Raw genomic sequence first — 24,328 nt, 5'->3', positions numbered from 1 at the left:
TTTACATGTATTAGTTTGTGATTAGGTCTATTTATGGGGAACCACTAGTGGTAGGTCCATGATATTTGGTATGCAGTTGTATAAGCATTGGCATATCTCATTTCCATGGAGATTATTTGGCTCCGCCCCCTTAGTCATGGTCTATAGACTTTGAAAATTTTGCTAAGTTAACATGTATTAGTTTGTGATTAGGTCAGTTCAAGGGGAACCATTAGTGTTAGGCCAATGTTAATTGGTGTTCAGTTGTATAAGCATTAGCACATCTCATTTCCATGGAGAATATTTGGCCCGCCTCCTCAGTCATGGTCTATTTACTTTGAAACTTTTGCTTAGTTTACATGTATTATTTTGTGATTAGGTCAGTTTAAGATGAACTGCTAATGTTAATTCAATGATATTTGGTATGCAAATTTTTTGGCATTTGCAAGTATCATTTCCATGGAGATTATATAACCCCACTCCCTAATTATGGTTCATTGACTTTGAAACTTTTACATAGTTTACAAATTAATGTTTGTGTTTAGGTTTGTTTAAAGGGAACGACTTATAATAAGTCAATGGTATTTGGTATGCAGTTGTATTAGCATTGGCACATCTCATTCCATGGAGATTGTTTAGCCATGTACCTTCAGTCATAGTTCATCGACTTTGAATATTTGCATAACTTACACGTTAAAGTATTGCTATTTTAATTTCAACATTTGCATTATCAAAATTACAAAAAGGCGAGACATATCTATGTGATAACAGTTTATTTCAGTATTTTGTCATATTTGCTTTTGATTATAGATATGTTATCTAAAGAACCAGCTTGGTCAGAAGGAGAGATTTGTTTAGAATGTTGTGTTAAATTTGGAATCAAAACAAGAAAACATCATTGGTAAGATTTATGTTGTTTATTATATTGATACACATTGATTGATTGATTTTTGGTGTTTAACGCTTGTATCAGGACTATTGGCTCTATAATGGTGTTCAGTTTTTATTGGTAACCATAAAATATGTATCAAAGGTACATTGTTTTATTGGTAAGATCACAATGCTGTATATTAATATACTTTTGTAATATAATTTGTTATTGCTATTTTGCATATTTTTTCTTTTTTTTGTGATAATTTTTCATATCATTATCATGCTACTCGCTTGAGATAGAAAATTATCGTCAGAAACTAAAGGAGCATGGGTCATTGTCAATGTAATCATCAACAATGTCGTAGGCAAATAGCAATAAACAGATTATCAATGGTCTTTCAAACTCAAGGATGCTTCTCAGACACATCTCATCTCAGGGCTGTTGTCCTTTGATGAGATTGTAGCGGAGAAATACCCCTACATTTGAAAAACCATCAATAATCTATAATTATAGGACAATATAAAGAAAATGTAAAATTGTCATAAGCAACAGAAAATTTGTAAAGCAGATATCAATCTGGATGACTTGAACTAGCTGTTTTGGACCATGACTTATTATGTTATGCTGATAGGGCTATTGTTGAAAATGAAAGAATATTGAATATTACAGTCAAACTTGCTATAAAGATCAACTATAGTATGTGCAAACATATCTTGTCAAGTCATCATATTCTTGTCCCAATATTGTAGTACATTTTAATATCTATGCAATTTGAACCTGGATTCAAAGGTCACCTCTTGTTTTAAGGCAGTTTTCTAGGATCCTGAGGTTGAGCTCTTATACAGGTTTGACTGTATATTGGATTTTTTTTTATTTCACTGATCAGTGAATTTGTTTTTTCTTTCAGTCGTCACTGTGGAAGACTTCTTTGTGCAAAGTGTTCATCTAAAGACATGCCTATTGTGAAATATAATCAACAAAAACCTGTTCGTGTTTGTGATGTTTGTTTTGATGTGTTAAGTTTAGGCGGTGTATTTTAATGTCATTACAATATTGTATCATTGTACCACCTAACATTGCAATGCTAACCCCAAATGTTCATGATATGAAATGGTCAGTTTTATGTGTACATGTTCATATTTTGTGCATTTATATTAAAGAGAAATCTGATAAAAAGCAAGTAAGTCATATGTTGTATAGATGCATCTTTGACTTGGAATGATGGAACATGGAGTGTTGAATTGCATCAGTTGATTTAAAAAATGTACAGAGAAAGTAGAGGGAAAAGTATCTGATGATTTCAGAACTTAAAGTAGGACTTATGATTAAAAATCATAAAAAAATAGATCAAATAAAAAACCCCTGTAAAATGGTAGTTGCCACTTATTTTGGGGAAATGATTGATTTACTTTCCTTTTAGAATTAGGTTGAGTCCCAACTTGCCGTTATGGATGTCACAATAATTAATCAGAGTAAACTATACAGGCTAGCATTTGATCAAAATAGGAATTGAGCACAGTGAACAAACAAGATGAATTATTTACAGAGTTCAGCTTTCTCTTTTTTATACAGAAGGCTTTGAATATTTTTTAACATTTGTATTAGTTGTTTTTGTTATATTGTTTTTGTGTACATTTAGTTAAAAATCTGACAGATAATCATTGATTTTGTTCATTCACCATAACTGTTGCATTAAAATCTAGTTTGATCTTGCAGTGTAACAAGCTGGTGGCAGGATTCGATTCAGGTGTGGGATACACCTTAAATTCATGAAAAAACGTTGGTTTTTTTTACAAAGAACATGCCAAAAATTTGTTCATTTCACTCTGTTTGCCAAAATTGTTAGGTTCAATGCTGCACTCAATTTAAAGCCTGGATCAGTGCCTGGATCGGTGCCTGGATGATTTTCAATTGATGTATTTGCTTTATAGTGATGTGCCAAACTAGTGTCATAGAAAAAAGTAAATAGAGCTATGGATTAGATTTTTTTTTCTGTTTTTTGCATAGATAGTCAAAGTAGCATTTAAAGAGTGCAATATTCTGTGTATTTCAATACCTGTACATAACACCATCATATACTTGTCAAAATTATGTCAAATTAACCTATCCACTATTTAAAAAGGCAGTTGTTATTTCAAGCTCGATAATATTAAAATTCTTATAAAAATATTTTAAAAGATAAGCAAACTCAATTTCTTTAAGAACAAAAAAACATGGAGTATTTTCTGTGTCTAAATAGCATTGACTTCTGACCAAAAAAAGGGTTGAACGATTTATGGTGCAATTCATTCTTACCAAAGTTAATGTAATAAATCAAACAATATTTGTCGATGTTTTTAGTAAGATATATCTGTAAAACTGTTTGAATGCTTGAACTAACATAGTAAACTTATAGTCAACATTGCCATTTTATTTCAAAATAGTACTAAAAATTAAAGGGAGTTTTTTGTTTTTTATATTTGGTGATTTTCTGTTATTGATGAATATACCTGGAGCTTTTTACCTTACGTTTTTACAAAGGTTTTATTTCTTTTTCAAGTTGAATAAAAGTTGTTTGTGTGATTTTTTTTATAAATGTTCATTCCCGTTATCTCTTTTATATAATACATAAAACTGAATATTTGAGAAGAGTTTTTTTCACAATATTCTATGTACATGTAATTTTTAGAATCTAAATGTATCTTTTGTTAGTAGTGCCGTAATTAATTCTGCCACACTTACAAAATATTCTTGAAAACCTTGAAGGGTGGCTGACTTTAAAGATAGAGATTAATTGACATTACGTAAATCTGTAAAAGAGAGGCGAAATACACAACATAGAAAATTAAAGACTGAGTGTCATGAACCCCACCAAAAAGTGGGGTGATCTCAGGTGCTCTGGAAAGGTAAGCGGATTCTACTCCGCATGTGGCACCCGTCAAAGTCCATAAATCTGTAAAAGTATAAACAATTATTAAATGTCCTATTTATTTCATATTTTCTTACCTATTGAGCAAAAGTTTCTAATGGACTGAGAAAGAACAATTTAATGGTTGCTTATGGGTTGTTTAGGAGAAATAATCTGATAATCAAAGAAATAAATGAGATTTGCTGTGATGTACACTGTATATTTGTGCAATAATTTGGTCTAATATTGTACACTGTATAATAGTGCAATAGTAGGGTCGAATATTTGTTTTGTAGATTGCTTTCGGTTTTGTACTGCTGATAAGCTTGTTATGAAAATTTTATTTGTTATATTGTATAAATGTGCTATTAATAGATCATTCCGTATATATAATAATTATATAATGTCATTCATTTGTTATTAGAAAAAAATATATGATACAAAATTTTTCTGTGATTTGTTTTGAATGTGCCTGAACATTGTGAGAGATCTTTTAGTATTCACATTAATGCCAGCAGTTCCTTTTAAAGCCCTAACATGTACAAGTGTTAACATGTTTTTCTTGCACCTTATTAGTTTGATTTAAACTTTGCTTAGAAATAATTAAAACTGTACTTGTTACTGTGGATTCATTATTATTTGTTGGATACCAATTTTTCGTGGATTTCGTGTGTATAGGTTAACCACAAATTTAAAGAGTTGAACCAAGTATAAATTTCCTATTGGCATATATGCAGACTTTGGCTAAACCACGCAATCAAATATCCACTTAAATACAATAGAAATAAGAAGATGTGGTATGAGTGCCAATGAGACAACTCTCCATCCAAGTCATAATGTGTAAAAAGTAAACAACTATAGGTTAAATTACGGCCTTCAACACGGAGCCTTGGCTCACACCGAACAGAAAGCTCTAAAGGCCCCCAAAATGACTAGTGTAAAACAATTCAAACAGGAAAACCAACTGTCTAATCTATATAAAAAACTTGAAACGAGAAACGCTTATGAACCACATCAACAAAAGACAACCACTAAACAACAGGCTCCTGACTAAGGACAGGTGCATACAAATGCAGCGGGTTTCAACAGGCGCCAACCTTCACCCTAACCTGAAACAGCAGTGTAACATCACAACACAAAAAGACACACTATAAAATATCAATTGAAATGGCTTAACTCGATCAAAAAGACATAAACAAAAACAAAGTAAACATACACTGAACGAATAAATTTGATCTATGACACAATATAAATACAATATTAATGAAAAAAGATGTAAAACAATGCCACAAAGACAACTCTAACCTAGGACAAAATGGCGTTAAATAAAATAACGAACACAGGTAAATTTAATTAAAATAATTTTGTTGTTAGTACGGAAATATTTTTTACCAAATAAATAAATTTGTTGTTCACAGTACGAGTATAGAAGTGAAAATTTATCGTCATACTTAATACTTATCAAAGGTGGTACATATTAAAAATGGTGAGACGAGATACAACACAAAATAAATAAACATTGAATAACAAAAATGCATTACAAATTGTGTCAACAGGTCAAATTAACACGAAAGTACGATTTGAGAGTACTCGCAGTTACTGAAAGCTAGTTTTTAAAAAGCCAAAAACAATTAATAATAAAAAATCATGCATCAGAGACTTAATCCCCATTAATTCACAAAAATTGATATCCACAGTATTGAAATTGATAATGCTCAGGAAAATTTTTTGCATGCATAGGTAGTTCAGAAACACAAGGATGTATTATATGGCCAGAAAATTCTGCTCTGTAAAAACTAGCTCACTCACTGTTTTGTAAAGAAATCTGTAAATAACAGACATTTTGGCAGACCTGGCTTGCAATCAATAATTCCAGAGCAAGACACTCAAGTCACATTTACTTCCAGTCAGTATAGATGGACTGCTGTAACTACAAGGTAATAGTTAAATGAAAAGAAACACAGTTTTGTCAATGTTCACCTCTCAAGGTTGTATTAAAATAGAAAAATAGACTGAAAATGACCATTTTTCAGCTGGGATGGGAAAAGAGAAATATACCAGATGCTACTGTGTTTGGAGTTTGAATAAATCCTTCATCAGAAATGCCCAGATTAAAAAGGGGGAAAGCTGAATGAATAAATACAACAGCGGCTATATAACCAAAGGGTCTGCAAACAAAACCAAAACAATCAAATGAATAGGAGACTGTTTTACAGTGGTTTTCGTTTGTTGCTGTCTGCCATGTATGTTTTTCGTTTTTTGTTTTTAGCATAAATCAGGTCCTTGGTTTTCTCTTCTGAATTGTTTCATTGTTTGCCATGCCACAGCTTTTGTAGAGCTCTATGGGTTCATTGTATTTGGTTCAATTTAAAAAATACAGTATTTCATTTGCTCCACAAGGTTATATTTCATTTGCACCAAAAAATGAATTCTGCTTCTGTGCCATTTTATAGGTAGCATATAATGGAAAAGTGAATCCGGAATACAAGGTGCTCTTAAAAAAATACACCACCCCTTGGGTAATTGAGTGAGTCCACTTTTTATGAAAACACATATACATGTAGATTATCTTATGTATTGAAAAACTAGCTAAGCCAGAATAGCAAAACAATGTGGACAGCATGAAAGTTAAATCTCAGCAATTCAGAATCAGAGTTCAAAAACATTTGATGACATTTCTGAAAGATTATCCTTCTTTCCTTCTTTACCCACCCACCCTTAAAAAAAAGAGGGGGAAATACATAATGCTGTGACTTATGATGAATACATATCTATAATACATGTACATACTATTTTCCTGTATTATTGGTGTAAATGAAATGTTTTATTTTTGCGTGAATGAAATATGGTTTGTGCCGCAAATGAAATGCCAATTAGCACAAAAGCCCAGCACTCATTACTATAAAGTATGGGTTTTGCTCATTGTTGAAGTCCTTACAATGAACTTTAATTCTTTACATCCACGTTCTTTGGTCTCTGGTCAGTCTGGTGGATAGCTTTCCCACGGGCACCTGCATACTACATCTCCATATTATTATAAAGTGGATGAATATTTATGTATGAAAACCAAAAAATGAAAGGTACCATAAATTTTGCTCGTTTATTAATAAAACAATATTCAAGAAAATCCACTTTATAAACTAGATGGTCTTAAGAGCCGGTGTAGCTCAGTTTCAACAATTTAATTTTACAAAGAAAATTTGAATAAACACTGTAATTGATTGGTGAGTAACACCACTTTGAGCACTATTGTGCTATATCGGTGCAGACAGCTTTTATTGGTGGAGGAAGCTGTAGTGCACAGAGAGTACCACAGACATTGGGTAGGAAAATTGACAATCCTAGTCAATTAAGATTGGAGTGAAGTGCACCTCAGTGTTGACAGGCTAGTAATACAGTAGTTTTTGTTCTAACTTCTTAGACCACTCGTCCATTGAAGTCCCCTAAACACTGTAATATACACTCAACTAAAATGCCTCACAATAGGGATAATTAGGAACCAAAGGCCCACTTGAGTAAATAGAGTTTGATTCACTATATCGATTAATTTGAATCACTTGTAGGAATTACAAGACTGAATCACAGTAAGAATTTTTATTTAACATATACTAAATCAATAATATAAGCAAGGCACATAGTTATACAGATAAAACAGCTGTGTATTCTACGTGATAACAAATAAGTTTTATAAAATTTCACATAATTAATCTACTGGTGTGAACAATTTCAATAAAAATAGTAACAACAATTTCCTAATATGGTTATAAGTGCACTTCTGCATAAAAAATTACATTATTTTCAAATATTCAAATATTTCAATCATATAATTTTCAGCAGGTTTATTTTTAGCTGCCTTGCTTTGTATATAATGTGAAATGAACATGAATTTTATTTTACAAAGTCAGAAAAGATTTAAATCAACAATAGTAAGTTAACTAATCAGATTGCATTTTATTGACTTTTTTCTATAAATTAAATCAACAAGATTGTATGCTTTGTGGTGCTAAACATACCCCACAATTAATTCAAACTACGAGGTAAAAAAGGTCAAACATTACATTAGCAGAAACATTTTACATTGTAGTTAACTTGGAAAAGATAGACATTTCAACAAAAGCCATAAACAGCTGTGCCAAGAGCGCATAATATGCCCTTATTGTGCATATTGAAATTATTGCAAAAATAAAATGGGATATTTAGAAGGCATTTAATCAGAAGCAAATAAAATGGCTCTGTAGAAAAACATGCATTAGGATCTGAGGTGTATAAATATTGTGTCAAATATGACTTTTAAAAATCCAATTAACTCTGGAATGAAAAACCAGAAAATTTTCAGAATCCAATCTACATTCACTAATCCCAACAACAACGTTAAGTTCGTAGTTATTTGATCCAAGCAAACTAGAGTTAGTGTTTGACATTTAAAAAATGCCTTTTATTTAGCTTAAGGTCAAAGTCCCATAACTTTGGAAATGATATTTAATCAAAAAAATTATTTTGAGCTTCCTTTTATCAATCCCTACTATAATGTAGTTATGAGGAAATCAATCCAGGTATACTTGAGTAAGTGTGCGATATATGAAAAATTGTCTGAATTCAAACAGTACAAGTCCCGTAACTGTGGAACAATAAAGCCGAAAATAATTAAAAAATCAAAAGGGAGCATTCATACCTCAATACTAATGTTGTGTAAAAATAACATGAAAATTGGTTTAAACAAATCTGAGTTATTGTATGAAGTGTTGACAGACGGACATCTGTATAAACGGAGGAACTGACAGAAATTGGTATACCATAATACTTCCCGTCTTCCATGGGTGAATAATAAAAATTAGCGATAATAGAAAAACAATATAACAACTAAGAACCCCTGCAAGAAAATACCCCATACCACTATCCAGTACCCAAATATAATAGCATGTGTTATTTCTCACTTTCAGAATCTATAGAACTATGGGTTATTTTATTGTGTTTTCCCCAAAAGGAAAATAACGTCATAATTAGTTGCAATGTTTTTGTTTAGGAGGTTGTTAGTGAATCACAATGATTTGGTGTATGCTTTAAAAAATATAACCCATAATGCATTTGATTCTGAAACAGCGAATTAACATACATAAAAAGAATAAATTTGTTTATGACTTCATCATGATCATACATAATCCAACCATATAATTTTAAAAAAAATTTTGGAATGGTAGAGTATGTTAAAGGATTAAAAGCATGATATTTGGTAGACCTTATATAAATATATATCATAATAACATTTTCTTATAAATTAAGTTGTAAATGATATAAAGTAAAGCCAAGTATGTATAAAACAACAGATTAATTCCTCGATACATAGAATGCATAAACATCACAACAAAGAAATTTTTATAAAAAAAATATTAAAAACAGCTGTAGATCTAGTATATTATTTCAAAAAATATGTAAAAGCTTTTTCAAAATATAATAATGCATTATTTCGTGGTTTACGGTTTAACTAAAATAAACAAGAAATGATTGTAACAGGATGCTGTTACGAAGTCTCCCAAACGAAGCTCCCATAATTCGTAATTCCCAGGGTCACCTGACATTGGGCAACGTCCAGTGAAAATTGGTTTGGTCCAGTAAAGTTATATGCATTAGTGATGCCTGGGGACTAACCTTGTATATCATTCAAATCATCTTGGCATGACAAACCAGAATATATATGGTTTAGGGGTGGGGATCTCGACCATTTACAAGATACTAGAACATTGGGGGTGGGGAGGAACCCCTGGGGACTGACCCTATACGCATTCAAATGTTCATTACATGACGAACAGGAATATATATGGTTTAGGGGTGGGGATCTCAACCATTTACAAGATATTAGAACATTGGGGGTGGGGGGAACCCCTGGGGACTGACTGTATACGTCATTCAAATGTTCGAGACATGACAAATAGGAATATATATGGTTTAGGGGTGGGGATCTCAACCATTTACAAGATATTAGAACTTTCTCAAATGGCAGGGGGTCGGGATGACCCCTGGGGACTAACCCTGTATATCATTCAAACCATCTTAGCATGACAAACCAGAATATATATGGTTTAGGGGTGGGGATCTTGACCACTTACAAGATATTAGAACTTTCTTAAATGGCAGGGGGTGGGGGTGACCCCTGGGGACTAACCCTGTATTTCATTTGATGTGCTTTATCATGACAAACCAGAATATATATGGTTTAGGGGTGGGGATCTCGACCATTTACAAGATATTAGAACTTTCTCAAATGGCAGGGGGTCAGGATGACCCCTGGGGACTAACCCTGTATATCATTCAAACCATCTTAGCATGACAAACCAGAATATATATGGTTTAGGGGTGGGGATCTTGACCACTTACAAGATATTAGAACTTTCTTAAATGGCAAGGGATGGGGGTGACCCCTGGGGACTAACCCTGTATTTCATTTGATGTGCTTTATCATGACAAACCAGAATATATATGGTTTAGGGGTGGGGATCTCGGCCATTTACAGGATATTAGAACTTTCTCAAATGGCAGGGGGTCGGGATGACCCCTGGGGAGTAACCCAGTATATCATTCAAACCATCTTAGCATAACAAACCAAAATATATATGGTTTAGGGGTGGGGATCTTGACCACTTACAAGGTATTAGAACTTTCTTAAATGGCAGGGGGTGGGGGTGGCCCCTGGGGACTAACCCTGTATTTCATTTAATGGGCTTTATCATTTAGAACATTTTCAATTAAAAAGATTGTGTCTATCACAAACGGTTTTCAATTTATAATCATTTGAAAATTTTAAAAAATAAAATCCCATAGGGTTTTATAGTAAAACCCTCTTTTCTTTTTGCCCCTCAAAGTACCCCTTTATAAACCCCATTGCACAAACAAAACCCTGATTGCACCACTAGACATGTTAGTCTAACATATTGTGAAACCCTAAGTTAATCTGACAAGCGGTTTTGGAGAATGGGTGCGGACAAGTTCAAATTTAAAAGCGGCGGAAGAAGAAGAAGAAGAAGAAGAACTGAGCAAAGAAGAAGAAGAAGAAGAAGAAGAAGAAGAATAAGAAGAAGAAGAAGAAGAAGAAGAAGAAGAAGAAGAAGAAGAAGAAGAAGAACTGAGCAAAAACAATAAGTCTTCCCAAACTTCGTTTGGGAGACTTAATAAAAAAAATAATTTCAGGGGTTATTTTGACAAACATGGTAACATAAACTTTCCCATTTTGAAAATTTTTAGATTTTCAGAAAAGCAGAAAGAAACAAAAATAACCCCAACTAGAAATTCCAAATTTGTGGTATCCTCTCACAATTATTTTTAGAAATAAATAGCATTTTTTAAATGAGATTTAAATTTGAATCTTTATCATGAAAAGACATTCTGAAATAGCCCTATTGCACAGTTCTGCCATTTTAATCAATACAATATGAATATGTATAGAGAGATCTAAAAGCACATAAGCAGATCTAAATAAACGCTGAAAAAATGAATACAATTAAAACATAATTTTAGAATTATGCAATCAGTCATACATATAAAGGTTTGTATATTTTTAATTTCACATTATTTTTTGGACATTAAAATGGTTCAGCTGAACTTTTTAGGAAAAGATATACATACAAATTTACCATGGAATGTACAAAAGTCCTGAAAAGCAGAATTTTCATTTTGAAAAGTCATGAATATTTGCATTTTGTTCACTTAAATGAAATAAACCAAAGTGAGGTCAAAAAATTTCTTTGGAATTTTCATTATTATTATGAAAACTAAATGTAATTGTGTTTTACATGACATATAGTCATGATTTAGTGAAAATTTCTATGTGAAAATTAAACTTTATGAAATAGTTTTAATATTTTGGTTATTTTGGCAGGGAAAACTCTTGACATGCAGGAAAAATATACTATGAAATTTTATTGTTTCAAGTACTAGCATTTTATCACGACATTGTATATTGCACAGGTTTTTTAATGAATGCAAGTATAAAAGCTTCTATCATCCTCTAAAATTTAATTCTATGATTAGAAATATAAAACTGCCACTTGGTATTGTAATGATTGGGTCATTTCTGGTACCACTATAAGCAGAATCTTAAAGGTTAATTAGCTTATTTATTTCCTAAATTTTAGTGTTTTTATTCCAACTTAAATAAATTCCTAAATAATTATCATGTGTGTTTACATCAGGAGAAAACAAAATAACGGACAAAATTTAGACTAAAAAAAAATAAACTTCAGACAATTCTGCAGATTTCAAAACATGGATTGTAAAAATTCAACCATATGTGCCTTCAATTTTATTTTTTATAAAGAGTGTGTTTTTACATGAAATATATAGCAAAAATTTTAATTGATGAATACTTATGTCCGTGGCCCTAGACTCCATGTGCTGCACATAAAAACGATACATTTTTAATAAATATCATTAAAACCAATCAAACCTCAATATAAATTGTATTACTGATATAACATATAACATAAATTATAATATTGTATAAAGTGACAGAGTACAAATGAGGTATACTCTGTACTTGGATTGATTTCGACTGAGGGCTGATAATACATCTGATATGAAAAATGTCATGTTATGATCTTTTTATCATACACTTCCACTTGGAAAAATATCATTGTATAAAAATGTTTTACAAAATATAAATATCAAATACGCAAATTATACTGCACATCAAAAATATAGGTAGACGAATATATCTAATTATATTGGAGAAATATTTAACTATGCTGGTATTCACTCACAGTATAGATATTTAACACTGGTATCATTGTACTGACAAAAAATGTATTAAAACATTTTTTTAGATCTACTTTAATTGCTGAAATTGTTTGAACTTTGAAACAGTTTCAGAGAGCATTAAAATGTGTTAAAACTTAGAAAACAAGTTAAAGGAAATACAGATTGTCCTGTTACTGCTCTATTGGAGTATTTACGGTTGTCAAATCATAAACTCGGTCCTCTATTTAGATTTCAGTGTGAAAAGCCTGTTTCATCATTTAACTTTAATTCCTCTTATAGTTTATTATTGTTTGCTGGTTTGGATGCAAATCTTTATAAGGGTCACAGTTTTAGAATTGGGGCTGCAACTTCAGCAGCTGCCAGAGGAGTGCATGCCCTTAGCTATGATTTAAAACATGGGTAGATGGAAGTCTATTGCCTTTCAGCATTACATAAGACTTGATAATTTTTGTATGTAAGTAAATAATCTTCTGTCCTCTTGGTAGTAATTATTTGTTTTTATTTTGTTTAACATTCTAGACTAACTAGTAGAGGTCAATATGGTTTGATCTACAGTTTTTCGTACATTTAAGTATATTTGGGTAGAGGTCAACATGGCTTGCTCTACATTTGTTTTTCATTCAACATGTCAAATACATTGTGTTTTGTGAAATAATGTTATTTGTTTGTTTTTCTTTTTATATTTTAGAATTTTTAAGTGAACATTTTCACATGACTGTAATTAACTATTTGTTTTTATTTTCACATGTCTTTTCGTCTATATCAACTATAGAAGTCAACATGGCTTGCTCTGCATTGTGGTTGTCAGAAATGGCTTATTTTCCCAAGCTTTATATACCATACAATTATGTTTGTTCTGGACAGGGAGTCCTCGGGTGGGGAACCCCTTTGGGGATTTGTGGCATTTTCTAAACCCCACCTTTGCTTTTTAATGTCATTGTCATTTATTTGCTACTATTGATATTGTTAATATGTCATTCTCAATTAATGATAAATTTTGAATGAATGACATTTTGCTCAACTTGAGTTTTATATTAACAGCAAACTTAGCTCAGCCTCCCTTTATATATATAGGTTTGTTGAACATCATCTTGAGGAACCTTGGCTGTCAAAAATTGTATTTTTCATAATATATTTTCCTGTTTCCTACTATTTGTCGTTTATTCTAATATGTTGCTTTTTTTCTTTAAAACCTAACGTTGATGTCCATTTTCCGGTATTTGACGAACGATAACAAATTGCCATACAATAAATAACAAAACAGACATGCAATTATAGCATCAAAACTTTTAAGATAATTTAAAATAGAAAATCAGGTGTTTTATTTTTAGTGAAAATACCTTATTTCTAATTTTTAGATTCATATAAATTTACACAAATGTAACAAACTTAGCAAATAATATATCATATGAGCTGCATAGGATAGAAATCGACCTTATGCTAATGAATATCAATACATCTATTAACCTATTTTGGGTTGAAAAAAATCTCTATGGAAAGTTTGAAACTGTTTGAAAATTGATTTGTTATAAGAACCATACAAAACAGACCAAAATTCACTTTTATTTCATATTTGAATGTTCCAAAATCAATCAAAGTCTTATACATGTACATATATACGTGCACTTGCATAAGGTCGATTTCTATCTGATGCAGCTCATCTGTTGCCATTTGAACAATTAACCATAACAAGCAACAGATATCTATACAACATGATCACCATTTTAAAATGGTTTTAAATATGTTACGTATATAAATATAAATCAAAAAATAAATAAATTTATTTGAGACAAGAAAGTTAAAATAAATCCCTTTCATTTGAAATAATAATATGAATGATTTTTTTGGGGCTTTGGTGACATAGTGGTCAAAGTCAACATTTACCTTTGGAGATCATTTCAGCTTTTCCTCCCTGTCATAGGGATTTGAAATAAGTGCTTTGCATAGTATTTGAATTTATAGTTTTTTCAATCAGAGATATCAATAAAAATTGGTTTTCCTCAAATAAGTAACTCACCCTTGATTTTAAACCATTTTTTTCTACCCGGTAATCATTACCAAAAAGATCAAAGGAATGTTGAAAGTATAAGATGTCCAACTTAAAGAATAGTTACTGTAATAATTTATTGTACACAAAATCTGCACCTAAAATTAGTTCACTCAAATTTGTTATATGGTCAGCCCATGTACAAAATTCAAGACTAGTTATATTGAAACTAGTCTTGGAATTTTAAGAATCTGTTTCCCTGTCCCATTCATAGATAGTTCTGACAGACTTGGTGAATAGCAACTTTAAAATTTTGTCATGTCAAAAACTCATGGAGTCTTCCCCTAATAAAACCATGTCTCTTCTACACTTTTCCATCTGCATAGAGTCCAAGGTCTTTAAGTATTTTGATAACTGCATCATTATTTTTTCTCAAATTTACTAAATAGGATTCCATATCTGCAATTACCTGAAATTGAATAAAAATTGACTTCATATCTTCCTCAAATAATGATTGATTGATTGATGTGTGCTATACACCACAACAGCGCAAAAAGGCTATATTGCGGGGACCTCAAATAATGAATTTGATCATTAAATAAATTTGTAATTTCCTCAACTTGAAATGATGAAATAAAATGAACAACTTCAATTGTCTATGTGTGACATCCAAAATATCACATTTTCTAAAAATAGAATAATGTACATATTTACTACAGCGATTTTTTTATAACTTACAATAATGCATGATTTATTTTATATTGTAGAATCTTATAAATGTAAAATTTCTATCTAAAATATTAATGAAAAACTTGTCAAACTGCATTTTCTGTTCATATCTGATAAAAAGCTAAACATAGCGGAAAAAGCACTTCCCATATACACTAGTGTTGTTGAATTTCAGACTCATTGAATTGACCCCATATTTCCTTTTATTCAAATTGAAAAAGAAAATGCAGTACTTGTTTATTGACATATAGATGTCTTTTGTCTCTGGGTTTCTGTCTCATTGACATTTACCCCACATCTTGTTTTATTTTTTTAAAAACTAAGCTATAGGCTTACATTTGTGGTAAAGGAGGTTTTATGTAAGGAGATGTTACCATGTACTGTAAGATTTAATATTTGTTGCATGGTAGGCACACAAGACCTTGGTAGAAACACATGGTGGTCGGTATCCTATTCAAATTACCATATGGAAAAACGACTGCCATTGACAGTAAAACCTCATCTGACCCACTAAACGAGCCCTTGTGGTAGAAGGTTAGAAAAATGTACAAATTGGTGAAACAACAACATTTTTGCTTTTTTCATTTATGAATTTGACACTATAGACAGATATAGATGAGGGGAGACAACTCACTTGTTCATCTTTCCCTTCTTCATTTAGAGCTAATAATTTCATCAGATCAGGTCTGTATGGTGCTGCTCTTGAAACAGTCTAAAAATATTAAAGAATGATGCATATGAAATTACCTTTGATTACATCTTATTTGTAGGGAGGCAACTAATGTTGGTTTTATGTGAATACCTTTTATAAACTTTTAACAATTTATTTAGCAGATTTATGACCTGAAACATAGATCTCTCTTTTAAGCAAGTGGTATTACTCTGAAAAATAAATATAATTCAGACCATTCATTAAATATGATTCAATCTAAGCTTTAAAAAATACAGATAACTCAAATGTATGTGGACTGTATTTTTTTGTTACTGAACCTGGTATCTCTAGAAAATCTGTTCTATATGCTTTCTTTCTTGCTCAATATTTTTTGTGGCTTTCTTTATTTTTTGTGAGTATATATTTTTGTGGATTTAAGGACAATTTTTTTATTTTTCTCATTTTTCATTTCATGAGTTTTGAATTCTACATGGAAGGCTTTAGATCATTATGTACTCCCTGAGTTTATCTTTAACTATAAATTGATGAAAATAATTATCCAATGATTAATAATAAATCCAAAGTATAACATGATTGATGAAATCATCAATTTTATTGATGTAGGAAAATTTGGTACATTTACAAGCATGACAAGGAACTTGAGCTAATTAGTACAAAATTGTAAACTAAATACTCCTTGTCATCATTTCAAAATGACTACCGGTAGAGAGAGAGTTTAAACTCAACTATAATGGTGAAAGATATACTGTGGATTCATTGATATTTATCAGATACCAATTATCAATAACTTCAAGAGCTAAAGAAATCAAGGAAATTTAATACTAGTCAAAATAAAAAAATTAATTACTTTGATTGCAGCAAATAATGTTAAACAGGAATTTAGGTACCCTTAAAATAGACAATTTTTTCAACACCCATGAAAACTGATACCAATGTAAGTATAAAATAAACCAAAGTAGTTGTAGACTATTTACCTAGAACTTAAGAATTGAGACACTTTTCAATTTTCTTTACAAATTGTCCAACAGATACTTATATAGCTGACTATGCGGTATGGGTTTTACTCATTGTTGAAAGTTGTATGGTGACCTATCTCTGTAATTTCTATATCATTTGGTCTCTGGTGGAGAGTTGTCTCATTTGGCATTCATACCACATCTACTAATTTTTACCTTATAAACTTACAGAAAAGACAGTTTTTACAATCATGCCATGGAAAGGTTTAAGTGTTTCTTCATAAGCCTTTAAAATAATAGGACGGAACTTTGTTTCATCAGGTTCCTTTCTCAAACTGTCAATCAAATGTACCAGAAGCTGCTGTATAAAAAACAAGGCCCTGAAACATAATATAAATTATTGTCAATGTTATTTTCTTTTCTGAGCAAAGAAATAATAAATATATCCAAGATGTCCTTCAAAGATGTCAATTAAATGTAATTTGTAACTTTATTCAAAGTTGATAATGCAGTCAGATTATAATTTAAAATTATTTTGGTAGATTTTAATATTGTATTTTTTTTATAGGTATTGAATTAAAACTGCTCCAGAGAATCATCTAGATTCAGAAAACTTTACCTTAATTTAACTTGAATTTAGTTTAAACTATTTTGATAACATAACTAATAATTTAAGAAAACAAAGCTCTCAAAACAATCAATATTAACTGCTCACTTGCAAACAAACTGGTTGTAAAAAATTCTATAGTTTCTGCAGTAATACTAATAACAATAGTAATGGTACCAATTTTATTGCACCAGATGCACATTTCGACAAAAAATGTCTCTTCAGTGATGTTCAAGGTATTTGAAACTCCAAAACTTATATATTTATACAAACGTTGAAGAGCTTATAAACCACAAAGGACCAAAAGTAAAGCCAATCCAGGACAATGAATCAGAGCTATGCACAAGGGACATACATTCCTAGCATATGGTACAACTGAATTCAGTATATTACTTCATCAGTCAGAATTGTGTTTTACAAATGTTTACCAAAAATTTAGATATTAATTAGTGAAAATATAAGATGTGCTTGTTCTACAATATAAAAAATTTCAAACAGGAAAAGTAAAGATTACTGTGGATTCATTATTATTCGTGGGATACAAATTTTCGTGGATTTTGTGGGTATAGGTGAACCACAAATTTAAAAGTTCAACGAATGCCAAATTTTCTAAAGGTTTGTGTGCAGACTTTAGCAAACCAGGAAATCAAATATCGATGATTATACAATTTTTTCTCAATCCACAAAAATAAATGAATTCACAGTACTATACAAAGTCAATTAAACATATGTATGTATTGGTAATAGAAAACAATTTCTTGTTGTTTACCATTATATACTAGTTCTAAACTTTTATAATTTGCCTATTTTTGTGAGTAATTTCTTTGTTCAAATCTCAAAAAAAAAAGAAAACAGCAACAATGTCATTGGTTGTATTATTTTGTTTTAAGTAATTATCAACAAACCACAATGTTTAGGTGTACATTTTTGAAAATATTACCCAAAATGCTTCAGGTTCTGGAATAGTTTAAAATTGTAAAGACTTGCATAGAATCACAACTAGATGTGTCTCTAAAAGGCAGATTTCATCTTATCAAAGTCATTTTGTTGAACTTGTAGAAAAAATCAGTACTATCATATGGAAAGATTTTAATATACTGTACCTATTAAGCCACAGTGCACCAATCTGACCTTCTTTTGAAGTTTTATTGTCTTTTTCGTCTTGTAGAATAGCGTTTATTGTTGGAAATTTTTCTTTGTCCTCAGCCTGTCTTTTTCTTAATTTCTATATGAAAAAAATGGTTAGAAATAGCATACTAATAATAACATATGAGCCCGTCCATGCAAAAAAGTATATAAACGAAAAATTCACAAATTCTAATAGATGTGCATAATTATTTGTAGCAGACTTGTGATCAATAAAACACCATTTCTTTTTTTCATACAATTAAGATGTAAGCTATACACACACATTTAAGTACTAACACCCTACCCCTTCCATCAGGTTTTGCTCAATTCCTTCAAATTTGAAAATCATTTGTCAATGTATAGTTTAAGTGTCTTAACTTGCTGATTTAGTATTTTCTCCTAGATAGCAATGAGCATAAGACTTTTGATGACTGTGCAGAAATCAATGCAATTTAATGGGAACAATGGTTTGAATCCTAAACTTGCTCATGTTTGAAGGCAGTACGGTGACCTATAGCTGTTAATTTCTGTGTCATTTGGTCTCTTGTGGAGAGTTGTCTCATTGGCAATCATACCACATCTTCTTTTTTATATTAACTTTAATTTCAATCTTAATAATACAAGATGAGATCATTTTTGCATTTCCCCTTATGTTTAACTTTTGAATTAATTTTTTTAATGAATAGGTAAAGATTATGAAAATCATGAAAATTGTTGACAGTTTCTCTATACAGTGTCATAAAGGGTTTGATTTAGGGTCAGTATAACATTGCCACGTACAATTAATGGTTTTACAAATGCTATATCTTAACAAGAGTGCACACGCTGAAATGTCTCGCCTTCTTTACTAATCATTGATATTATGTTGATAGTCCTAAATATAAAGCTTTATTACAACTGTCACATAAACTTAACATTAACCAAGTAATCAAAACATTGACCAATGAACCATGAAAATGAGGTCAAGGTCAGATGAACCATGCTGGGCAGGCATGTACAGCTAACAATTCTTCCATACAACAAATATAGTTGACCTATTGCTTATAGTTTAAGAAAAACACAAAAACTTAACACTGAGCAATGAACCTTGAAAATGAGGTCAAGGTCAAACAAAACCTGCATGACTGACAAATAGATCATAAAATATTTCCATGCACCAAATATAGTTGAACTATTGCATATAGTATAAGAAAAAAAGACCAAAACTCAAAAAAACTTAACTTTGACCACTGAACCATGAAAATGAGGTCAAGGTCAGATGACACCTGCCCGCTAGACATGTACACCTTACAATCATTCCATACACCAAATATAGTAGACCTATGGCATACAGTATGAGAAAAACAGACCAAAACACAAAAACTTAACTATAACCACTGAACCATGAAAATGAGGTCAAGGTCAGATGACACCTGCCAGTTGGACATGTACACCTTACAGTCCTTCCATACACCGAATATACTAGCCCTATTGCTTATAGTATCTGAGATATGGACTTAACCACCAAAACTTAACCTTGTTCACTGATCCATGAAATGAGGTCGAGGTCAAGTGAAAACTGTCTGACGGGCATGAGGACCTTGCAAGGTACGCACATACCAAATATAGTTATCCTATTACTTATAATAAGAGAGAATCTAACATTACAAAAAATCTTAACTTTTTTTTCAAGTAGTCACTGAACCATGAAAATGAGGTCAAGGACATTGGACATGTGACTGACGGAAACTTTGTAACATGAGGCATCCATATACAAAGTATGAAGCATCCAGACCTTCCACCTTCTAAAATATAAAGCTTTTAAGAAGTTAGCTAACGCCGCCGCCGCCGTAGCCGCCGCCGCCACCGGATCACTATCCCTATGTCGAGCTTTCTGCGACAAAAGTCGCAGGCTCGACAAAAATCCCAGATATTGATGTGTCTTTATCATTTTCAGTGACAAAATTGACCATTTTTTTAATGTTTACAGCAATACCCCTTTTTACAACATAGATCGACAAACCTTGCGGCATAATGGCAATGTGATGCAATATTACTTAAATGTCATGCTATATAAATTGATTTTTTATAGATGGGATACTATAATTTCTAGAAATAAGATTGTACAAAATATACATGTATTTCAAAATTCCCTGATTACCAGGCATTGCCAGGATGATATATGTATCCCATGTGCAAATAGTTTGTACAAACAAACAATATTGATGTGAAGGGGGTATGGTTGTTCCATGCAATAATTTAATAGTATAACCATAGCATAAAATTTTCTACAATGAAATCACGAAGATAACAACACACAAAAATATACACTTTTACAGTATTTAACCATGTCAAAACATATCTACATACTTTTATAATGCTCTGCACACATCAAAAAAATAACCCATAGGTTGAGATATAAGAAATATAACAAGATGATAACGAGTTTAACTTGATGTTAACAATGTCCTAACTAATCTAAGTTATACCCAAAACTTGTACAGGTTCCTAACTTATTTTCTTGAAACTGTAAAGTTTTATTTGAATTGTAACAAGACAAGGAATTATTTGAGTCTGCATGGATAAGGGGGTTAATTAGTGAGTTCATACTGAAATATCAGTGAACATTTAATTAATCTCTTTAGTTTGGTAAGTTTTCATCATACATTTCTTATTAATTTTCCAGAATTCAGAATTATTCGAGATTCAAATAATTCCTTGTTATTAGAGCATTTGCTTGAATTTTAAACTGTAGTCATTACTTTTCAGGTAAAACTGTTTGCTCACATGCTTAAATTCAAGTATTTAATTTTAGATTTACAGGAGTTCCAACTGAGGAAAATATATCCCCAGATTTCATAATCTGACAGTTTTTCAAAACCCCTTTTCTTATAACTTTTCTTATCTGCTTATAATTATAAAACATGTTTGCAAGGTAATTACACCTGCATACGTTTGGGTTTAACACATTTAATCTACAGCTATTACAAGAACAATGAAGAAGCTAGCAATACTTACTTCAGATTTATTTCACATATATCCATATTTAGATTGACAGAAATGAATAAACTTACTGATATATTGCCTGTTATGTCACTTTTTACAGGTGTGAAGGCAACCCCAAGTAAATCTGAAACAAAAACAGACTTGAACTTTTATTCTTTCGCTATAGGACTGAAAGAGCTTGTACATGTTGTATTTTGACTCACTTCGATACTCTTTATATTCTTTTGCATAATTTCATTCAATCGTCATGCGACTCCAATCTTAATTGACTAGGATTGTCAGTTTTCATACCAAAGGTGGAAGGTTCTCTCTGGGCACTCTGGCTTCTTCCATCAATAAAAACTTACCGCAACAAAATATCACAATAGTGCTGAAAGTGGCGTTAAACATCAATCAATCAATCATTAAATCATACATTTTATGATACTATTACAAAATGATTAATAACTGATGCTTATATCATGTACCGGTATATCACTGACTGACTGAGGCACAAGTGAGAGCGTATTCTGTTACTTAAAAATAAACTTCAAAGATTTTCCTAAAACTTCATTGCATGCAAGGTACCATTGTAATCTTATCAACTACAAACAAACAAAACAACCACCTGACCACATGGCATTATATGAACTTTTAACATTTGATCCCAAATAAGCTTTAGACAATTCAAACAAAAATATATGAATTTATGTATATTGCAATTCATCAAGATATTTTGGTTTTATGCAATTCTTTTACATTAGCATTTAGCATTGTTAGAATGTCACATGTATTCTGAAATAAAGCATTGCTGGCTTTGTGGTCATAACAATTTGGAGCATGAGTATAGTACTCACACTCAGAATTCAACCAATCAAAATGCTGGATTTGATGTTGGAGAAAGTTTTATGATTGTATGATGTACAAAATATTTCCCCAGCTTCAGGGCCGGATTTCCTCTAGTTTAAACAAGTTTTTATACAGCTGACAGGTACATGAATTTACAAGGCAATAACACCATTTTTTTCTTCAGAAGCATGCGCTTTAAGCAGAGGTGGCTATGGCTCTGTTCTTATAAGAGGGTGGTAAAGGGGGGGTCTGAAAACGAAGCACAAAAAATAAAATCGTAAATATTAAGGAAATAAACTGCTTCGCCGAGCGCAGCTGGATACAACCGCAGAGGTCCAACCCTGAACAGTTGGGGCAAAAATGGACACAATATTCAAGCTTGATACAGGTCTAAATTTGGATTGTAATTAAATATTTGACACATTATCGGTTTCTGACACAGAATAAATGTAGTCAAAGAACTTGAAATTGGTTGTATGATTTGAATTTATATTCAATTGAAGATTTCTTGCTGTTGTGCAATACACTGTGCTGTTACTTAAACTAAAGTTATTTCCGTAAAGCAAATGTCTTCGGACGACGCTGACGCAGACGACGACGTGATACCAATATACGTATAAAAAGTACTAGAAGTTATTACTCAGCCGTTCTTGGAGATCATGCAGTCATTATTAATGGACATTAAGACCCTGTGGTAACCTTTTGCATCCGCTAGTTGCATCTGATTTGAAAAAAAAAAATTATTTATTGTAATTTGATGGACTTTATTACATACCATACATATACAATAGAATTACAAAAGTAGAATAGTAACAATATACATCATGTTCTATTAGATTACACAAATCTCAGAAGGTATTATAACACATATAAATATACATAAACGTTAGTTCTCGCGATGGCAACTGCTTCGCATATTCGGAAGAAATCACTTAGCATTTGGTTGCATATCTTGGGGTATTATTTTGTGCAATCATAGTTGGCCGAAATATGTACGAGGGGACCATGCACTAAGCAAAAGTTAGCACAAAACTTGATCAGAGCCAATGGGAAGTTTTGTTTAACAAGCCTCACAAGGTAACAATAATCCTCAAATTCAATCAAATTTTGAGGAGACCCTTATGCATCTTCCAAGTAACTGGCATAGCTTCATCCTTGTCGGATTCGTACTCAAAGTCAGGGTCGTATTTGCTTGCTTAATCATGGTTATTTTCATCGTCTAATGGATTCCTTGTTTCATCATCTGTGATCTTCGCGTGAATGTCTGGGAAATGGACATTGGATTTTTCTGTACAATCTTCGGGAACGTACAATTTTCCTTTTAATCAAATGTGGGACAAGCACGAGAAATTAAGAGTACCGACATGAAACAAGGAAAATAAATAAGGGGAAACACGAAGCTAACACATTGAAGGAAGCACGCACATCGAACCAAACACGAGAAAACAATAAATAAAATGTCAAAACAAGAAAACACGTGAAAAATTAAAAGGCCGAAAACGTTGCACGAAAATAACCCTTTACCACCCTCTTATAATATTAGCTAGCTTGGAGAAGATATGGGACACATAACTTTTGCTTTTTTTTTTTATTATTCCTTATCATATGGTTTTCGACACAAATAAAATTCCAATGTCTGATTTAGTTTAAAAGTAATAAGCCTATTATTAGCTAGCTTCGAGGACATTATATGGGACACGTCATGACTTTTGAAATATTTACCAAAGATTGTGGTGGCACCCTCAGCTGCCTCTAAGTATGGATCAAGTGTAATCGTTTCATCCTCAGGAACATCCGGAAACTGTTTAACTTTTGCAAAAAATGTTGTCATTGCAATGTTTGCTGTTTCTCTCGTCTACACCAATATCGAGTCCCAAAATCGCAAACGGAAAGCGAAACTTGATATCTAAATTTAGGGTGTACCTTGGCAAGGACACGACAGAAATA

The 24,328-nt window shown here is 31.6% G+C and overlaps 2 protein-coding genes across 3 annotated transcripts in view; one reads left to right on the top strand and one right to left on the bottom strand.

Moving 5' to 3' along the window:
* LOC127711764 (rabankyrin-5-like) overlaps positions 1-4,189 on the top strand; it is a 38,803-nt gene extending 34,614 nt beyond the window's left edge. For both annotated transcript variants that reach the window (XM_052217886.1, XM_052217884.1), the window contains 2 exons: positions 790-880; positions 1,761-4,189. In XM_052217886.1, the coding sequence (XP_052073846.1) occupies positions 790-880; positions 1,761-1,893 (224 nt within the window). In that variant the 3' untranslated portion in view covers positions 1,894-4,189. The remainder of the gene's footprint in view (positions 1-789; positions 881-1,760) is intronic.
* A 3,130-nt stretch (positions 4,190-7,319) lies between these two features.
* On the bottom strand, positions 7,320-24,273 carry LOC127711791 (glycolipid transfer protein-like). Its single transcript, XM_052217931.1, has 6 exons — positions 24,104-24,273; positions 21,622-21,677; positions 18,544-18,665; positions 17,063-17,213; positions 15,839-15,916; positions 7,320-14,944 (listed from the first exon to the last, which is right to left on the bottom strand). The coding sequence occupies exons 1-6, from the start codon at positions 24,210-24,212 to the stop codon at positions 14,840-14,842; spliced, it is 621 nt and encodes a 206-aa protein (XP_052073891.1). The 5' UTR covers positions 24,213-24,273; the 3' UTR covers positions 7,320-14,839.
* Between the last annotated feature and the right edge of the window lie 55 nt (positions 24,274-24,328).

Source organism: Mytilus californianus, unplaced genomic scaffold, assembly GCF_021869535.1.
Source record: "Mytilus californianus isolate M0D057914Y unplaced genomic scaffold, xbMytCali1.0.p SCAF_8, whole genome shotgun sequence".
In the NCBI taxonomy this organism is placed as follows: Eukaryota; Metazoa; Mollusca; class Bivalvia; order Mytilida; family Mytilidae; genus Mytilus; species Mytilus californianus.
This window is presented reverse-complemented; position numbering and strand designations above follow the sequence as displayed.